General features: G+C 43.2%; 1 protein-coding gene across 1 annotated transcript; it reads left to right on the forward strand.

The window, feature by feature from the left end:
* Window positions 1–4,628: 4,628 nt before the first annotated feature.
* On the forward strand, window positions 4,629–6,749 carry LOC104453831 (piriformospora indica-insensitive protein 2). The gene is made up of 2 exons (XM_010068458.3): window positions 4,629–5,024; window positions 5,479–6,749. The coding sequence occupies exons 1-2, from the start codon at window positions 4,827–4,829 to the stop codon at window positions 6,709–6,711; spliced, it is 1,431 nt and encodes a 476-aa protein (XP_010066760.1). The 5' UTR covers window positions 4,629–4,826; the 3' UTR covers window positions 6,712–6,749.
* The last annotated feature ends 382 nt before the right edge of the window (window positions 6,750–7,131 follow it).

Below are 7,131 nucleotides of genomic sequence, written 5' to 3' on the forward strand. Positions count from 1 at the left end.
TGTTGTGTGAAAACAGTTGCTTTGAAACCTTTTGAAAACTCATTTAGCAGGTCACAAAGATCGGATGAAAGCAAAGTGGCGTCTCTGAAAAAGCTTAGCTGTTTCATGTTTTCCTCAGATTTAAAGTCTCAAATGCATGCTCTCGTGCCCTTCACCGGGCAAGGGTCGAGAACAGGTTTGTGTTTTCTTAATTTTGGCCTCATCTACTCTTATAGTCCTACAGTTAGAACTCCCACTCCACCATTTAACTTTGGTTAGTAAAATCAGCAGCTTTACGTTCACATATGTATTGGTAAATTCATAATGACGACAAATGTGCCCTTACTTAGTATGCACTAATGAGGAATGGCACTATTTGCGTGATAAAAATGATTTGGAATTTCGCGTATCATTTTTAAGCAATCTGTCAATCGATATAAGTGAACATTTTAGATAGCCTCTGCATTATTAACATCGCAATAACTCTTTGCGTGTTCCTTTTCTCGTCCTTTTCCACTTGCCATCTATACATATTTTCCAGTGTCTTTGCTTATTGTTTTTCTCCTCTCTTTTTTTCGGCTTGATTTCTTCATTTCGGAACCATTACTTGGCTCATGATTTTAGAGGTCAATTTGGTCCTTAAATCTCACCTTTGAAAGGAGAGGTGAAGATGACGTACCATTCCATTCCATCTTATATCCGGAGGCATTCTCAGGGACGGGAGAGGCGAGCATTCAAAGGGCGTCACAAAAGAGTGATTTTGCTCGTGCTGTTCTATACGAATTGATTAGAAGTAGAAGCGACATGAAGAGATGAATTCGGAGACGGGCAAACTGACTTGCTTTGATCTGATCCTGCCACTTCGAGTAAAAATATACTCTCTATACCGTCCCAATCGAAGGTTGACGATATCTATCAAATTATGGACCTGTCTTTCCCGGTAACGAAAAGTGTAAAAGAGAGGGAGAGAAAAAGAAATGGAGGCCGGTCCCAGGAGCTAAAAAGTGGATTGCTTTCCGGATTTTTTCTGGGGTGAAAAGAGCACAAATTTTAAATTCAATAATTGATTTTGTTATGGAATCAAATGAGGCAGCCATTAAATGTCGGCTGGGCTGTCTGAGACGGGAAAAGAGCAAGGCAGAAAGCGACTTGTCAGTCCATAATCAGGGCCTGGCTCCATAAAAATGAAGAAAGGTGAATAGTGTGGGGGCTATTCCCTGTTCGCTACCGCCGTCTCTCTCCCTCCCTCCCCCTCCCTGTAGATTATGGTTTTCTCTGGGTTTTCCTGAGCGATGCCCACTGGTCCAGAGTCCAATTTCCCATGGTTCTTACTCCCTAGTTGGCCAAAGAAAAGGTTCTGATTGTCTCAACCTGCTTAGTGTTTCTTCCTGCCCAAATCGACCGTAAAGAAGATACATAGATATCCACACAGAACACGGTGTATACCCCAGCAGACAACATGCGTTTCTGTAGTTGAGAACTACGATATTTCCATATTACCAGCAACGGAATGAGAGACTATTCCACAAAGATAGTCCTGTCAGAGAGGTGATGGCTAGCGTATAATGGGAAAAGACTCTCTAACTATCACAGGACTCACTGGAACCGTTGCTTACTTTGAGATTGAGATGCACTTCCTACTCCGTTTTGCCAAAGGGCCTAACCCAATCGATTATGATTTGGTATAGTTGCTGAAATGAAAGAGATTTACAAATCCTGTCGGCATGCTCTCCGCCGGTGCATGTTTCTATCGACACCAGAATATGGGATGATAGTTAGCAATATCCTGAACCCCGACCGGCATGTTTCTATCGACACCAGAATATGGGATGATAGTTAGCAATATCCTGAACCCCGACAATTTTAGTGAGTTCTGCTCGGACTAGATTGTTTCGTGAGTGTATTGATCATGGTGGTTTGATGGAATATAAGTTTTGTTGGACCTGTATTCAGTTGGACCGATTCCCATGACTCTCATACGTTTATTCAGGAGCATTCAGATAGAGCCCTTTGCAATCATAGTTGGCGAATGTCCATCCTGGAGGCCACTCTGTTTCACCTCCCTCGTCTGCATTTTGCGCGGTGTGCCTATTATCTTGGATATCTGGCGTGAGAAAGGCCCCAGAAGAGATTGCCCTCGCTGCTTTGAGCCTATGTTGCGTGCGGCACCATGACTTCCCTAGAGTTGCTGAGCAGGCTCGGGTTAAGGTGAATCATATTTTCTGTTTAGCCATCCAGCGTCTCATTACTGATGTTTCGAGGGCCAGAATAAGTTCGCTTTTGGTAACGTGTTTAGGAAACAGAGGAAACTCCATGATAGATGTAATGGTTGCTCAGGAAGCTCTTCATCTAGTTGTCCTAATGAGTGGTCTGCATAAGCAAGTACCTCTGGTTGTCATACATGCATGTGGTGTTTTAGTTGTTTAATATTTGTCATAGTTTTGATTCTTGTTTCGTCATCTGTCCATATGCAAATTTACTATCCTTCAACGGTTAATGATTACGCGATCTCATTATGCTTCTATCTCCTCATCTTGTAGACTGATCTTAATATATCTAACACTGCTCATTTTGACTGCCTAACCTTTTCTCTGGCATTGAGATATTGAATTGAATAAATTAAAGTACAAATACAAGAAATTGATATGGAAACAATAGTAACCAAACTGGTGACACAATGATTGTAATCCTTTTATTTGACAACTCCTCTTCCGTGTTTGATTGGATAAATCAAACCCTAAATCTCATATGCTTTATCTAGCCATCTTGTAAACTGATCTTTATATATCAAATGTTGCTCTTGTCAACTATACAACTTTTTCTTTAGCATGAAGATATTGAATTGAATCATCTAAAATATGAATAAAAGAAATTGATACTAGAAAAAAATAATAAGCAAACCTATCACACTCTATTAGACAATGGTTGTGATCCTTCCATTTTGAGTTACTCTTCTTATGTGTTTGGTCAGGTAAATCAAACCCTAGAAGTCAATTAGAATCGTGTCATTTTGGGTTTAGCCAGCTTAAATTTCGATCCCATTACACACATGGAAGGAAGCAAGGAAAAGGGGAGACAACGCACAAGTACAGATACCTATATGCTTGCATAATTTTACTTTCGGCCTTCTGCAAAATAAATGTACACGGCTTCCGAAAATATAACCACGACAAAGAAAAGGGTCACTCTTTACATACTCAGTTCATGAACTTAGCTGCCTTCATGTGCTATTTTGTTGGTTAGCTTAGAAAGAAGGCAGCAATCCTTTGCATCTCCTGTCCACTTCTACCTTGAAAGGTTATATGGTACTTGTGGTGTGTCACTTATTGAACTTGATGCAATTTGCCAATGTTGTTCAAGACGTTAGAAGTCCCCCCTATGGTAGATCATCTCGAAACCAACTTAATTATCAAACTCTTTTATACCTTCTCTAAGATGCAAACAAAAAAGTAATAATAATATTGATAACTTTGAATTTGTCACGAGCAAACAATTCTACATAAGACAAATTCAAGTCTTATACAAATGAGACGACACATTTTCACATATCTAGGAATGATCTTCAAGATGTTGAGCTGCTGACTAAGATGCAACCTATTTTCCATAGTACCGCAATAATTTTTATGGTTTTGAAGGTAAACAAGAAGATGTCTTGGCAGTCGAACATCTTTTGTGGAACCCCTCCTTGAAATGGAAGCGGGAAATTACAAAGCCAGAAGGAGACAAAGCCACAACTTGGCCCACTTCAAGCCAATCTGCGCGCCCCACTCCTCAGTGGCTCTTTTTTGTCCTTTTGCTGATTGATCAGATTTCACTGCTCAAATAAACCAGCAGCCCAAAAAGTAAAGAGCCAGAGTAGCCCTCAGTCGCAGGCACTCAAAAGCCCGGATTTTTGTCCCTGCCCCGCCCCCCCCCTCTGTCTCTGTCTCTGTGCACTTCTCGTCCATTCTGTCACACCCACTAAGAACCATTATGTAAAGGGGATTAGGATCAAGCCAAGTAACTCATATTAAGGAGATATTAAACAAACGAGCGAAACTCAACCCTCAGTAACAGTTCACTACATCGCTTTGCAAGTTACAACAGATGAATTTTTCAATTCAACCACTACCTTTTCCTTTGTTATAAATGCATCTCTCTCTCTCTCTCTGGTCCCCCTCGTCCCACCTCGAAACCCTCACAAACTGGTCCTGACCCAGCTGGTATAACTAACCGAGTCCCACATAACCTTCCCTTCTAACAGGAAGATCATCAACCAATCCATTAAAAGCTTCGGCCTTTTCCCTCCCTCCCTCCCTCCCTCCCTCTCTCTCTTTACGGTTGTGTTCTTTTAGAAATCCCTTTAGACATAATTATTATAGCCTATATACTAGATGCCTGTGTAAAAAAACATCGAACAGCCATCATGAGTGTCTGATGAGAGACATTCACAACGCAGAAAAGAGAAGCAGAAGCTGCTCCTACGTACTTCCTCCCGCTGTCCCTAATTCATTTCACCAACCACTCTCCCCCCTCTCCTTTTCTTCAATATTTACTGGGGGCAATTTACAGTTTCTCTGCTTCCAGAGGCGCTTTTTGGAGTGTTCTTCTTATTCCTAATGCCACGCCTTTCCTTGCCGTTTCTATATAAATATCGAACCCTGTGCTCACGGTTTGAGCTTGCCCTCTCTGCTCTCTCTCGAGGTTTACAAATACTTCTCATCGCAGGAACTTCCATTCTGGAAGAATATCAGCTAATTCTCTTGAGGGACCCATATCGGTCCTTTTCTTGTCCATCAAACTTCTGAGTTCTCATTTCCTTGCCCTCTTTCTCTTTCTCTCTCGATACACTTACGCACACGGTAACTATGAAGAACTTTGGTTGGCTCATCATTTTGGGGGTGTGTTTGGCCGCTGCTTGGCATGGAGAAGCAGGAGACACAGACGAAGCTCCAATGGCGGAAACAGAGAGGCAGTCTCTGTACTCTGCAATACAGGGGTTTGTGGGCAGCTGGTGGAACGGGTCGGATCTTTACCCAGACCCTTGTGGATGGACTCCCATACAGGTATCTACAGTACCATCACATTTTTGTTGTGGATTGCAAATCTTCACTGTGACATTGGCAAATCTGTACCGTACTGTACTGTGCTATTGAAGCATTACAAGATACAGAGCACGAGTTTTGGACCGCCAAAGAAAAACTTTAACTGACTTTTCACCCAACGGGTGAAAAAAAAGAACCTTGCAGTTGCAATTACCAATCTTGAATACAATGTTTTAAATTGTAGTGCTGTTTAGTTTAGATTGAGTTGAGGCCGTTGCACTCATTTTACTGTCGTAGCCTTAATCGCTTACATGAAGGTCTCACAAATAAACCCTCCATCAATATGATAATATTAACGTGCACTGCAAGCTCTTAGCCATTTTGTTAGGTGATTATCATGCAGTCGATTTCGTTGCTCTGAAAGCTTCGGCTTTGTCATGAGAAATGACCTCTGCTTTGCTTTCTTTTTTAACAGGGAGTGTCCTGTGATCTATTTGATGGGGTCTGGTATGTCACCACCCTGAACGTCGGACCAGTTCATGAGAATTCCCTTGTTTGCTCGGCCAACCCTGTCTTCACACCACATGTCTTCAAGCTCACTCACCTGAAATCCCTCTCCTTCTTCGGTTGTTTCGTCTCGCCCCGCCAAAATCCCGTCATGGTGCCTCCCGAAAGCTGGGGAAATCTGGCGGACAGCTTGGAGTCGTTGGAGTTCCGGTCGAACCCGGGGCTCGTCGGGCAAATACCGTCTTGCTTTGGCCAGCTCGTTAACCTCCAATCACTGGTGATCCTAGAGAATGGTTTGAGTGGCAATGTGCCTCCGAACATCGGTAGCTTACCGAACTTGAAGCGGCTAGTCCTCGGGGGGAACTCACTCACGGGCTGGATCCCGGACAGCTTCGGCGGATTGTCCAAGCTATTAATCCTTGATTTGAGCAGCAATTCTCTGTCCGGGCCTTTGACTTCGGCTCTTGGGGGTTTGACTTCACTCCTGAAGCTGGACCTGAGCAACAATCTATTAGAAGGGAAGCTGCCGATGGAACTGGGGAAGCTCAAGAATTTGACCCTCTTGGACATGAGGAACAACAAGCTCTCTGGTGGGTTGACTCGGTCACTCGAATCAATGTGCTCACTGCAAGAGCTGATCTTGGCCAACAACCCGATAGGAGGGGACCTGAGAATCCTAGAGTGGGAAAAATTGCAGGGCCTGGTCACTTTGGACCTTTCACAGACGGGTTTAACTGGGGACTTTCCAGAGTCGATCTCTAAGCTGAAAAACCTCAGGTTTCTGGGTCTTAGCAACAACCACCTCGGTGGTCACATCTCACCAGAATTGGCAACATTGCCCAGCATCAATGCTCTGTACCTAAACGGCAACAACTTCACCGGGGAGCTCGAATTCTCTAAATGGTTCTATGGAAAGATGGAGAGGCGCTTCGGGGCCTGGGACAACCCTGGCCTGTGTTACCGGACTGAGTCGCTATCCACAAGCCACAAGCCATTTGGGGTCAAGCCCTGTCAGGAACAGGGCATTGTGGTTGATAAGCCCACCTCAGAGGCCAAGTTGGGTGGTAGCGGAGTGGGGCAAAATGTCCATTTCATGGCATCTTTGGGATGTTCAAGGCATGGTGGTGGTTATTACGGGTTCTGGTGTCCTTTTCTGTTGGAGGTAGCAATGTTGCTGCTTATTGTTCTGAAGAGTTGCTAGACGATGATGGGTTTGAATTTATGATCTTCATTTCCTCAGTGGACGGAATAGTTATTGAGTATATACTATAGGGTAGGCCTCTATCTACTACTACTCGTAGCAACAAGGGATAGATGAAGAAGAAGCCTTGAAGGCATAGAAAAAAAATGTCAGAATATCTTTCTAATACAACTAACCATTAATTTACCCGTAAGCTCGTATGCGAATAGCGTTTCTTTTTGCTGGCATGCATTCAGGTTTAATTTCCTGATTTGGGGTATCCATGATTATGCATCTTTGTTCAAGATTTTGGCTTTTCCTTAGGGTTAATATCTGTCAACAAAGTACTTCTCTTCTGCTGGAGTACAATGTCACGGTGAGCGAATACAGTCATCAAAACCCAATGTGCCTGTTCCAAGGACTAATACTCTAATGATAATC

This window comes from Eucalyptus grandis, chromosome 7 (genome assembly GCF_016545825.1).
Source record: "Eucalyptus grandis isolate ANBG69807.140 chromosome 7, ASM1654582v1, whole genome shotgun sequence".
NCBI lineage: Eukaryota > Viridiplantae > Streptophyta > Magnoliopsida > Myrtales > Myrtaceae > Eucalyptus > Eucalyptus grandis.

What these genes read in the sequence shown, in the direction of transcription:
- LOC104453831 (XM_010068458.3), top strand. Translation starts at nt 4,827, where the DNA reads ATGAAGAACTTTGGTTGGCTCATCATTTTGGGGGTGTGTTTGGCCGCT. An exon ending in GTGGATGGACTCCCATACAG is followed by an intron (nt 5,025 to 5,478) that starts GTATCTACAGTA and finishes CTTTTTTAACAG; the next exon opens with GGAGTGTCCTGTGATCTATT.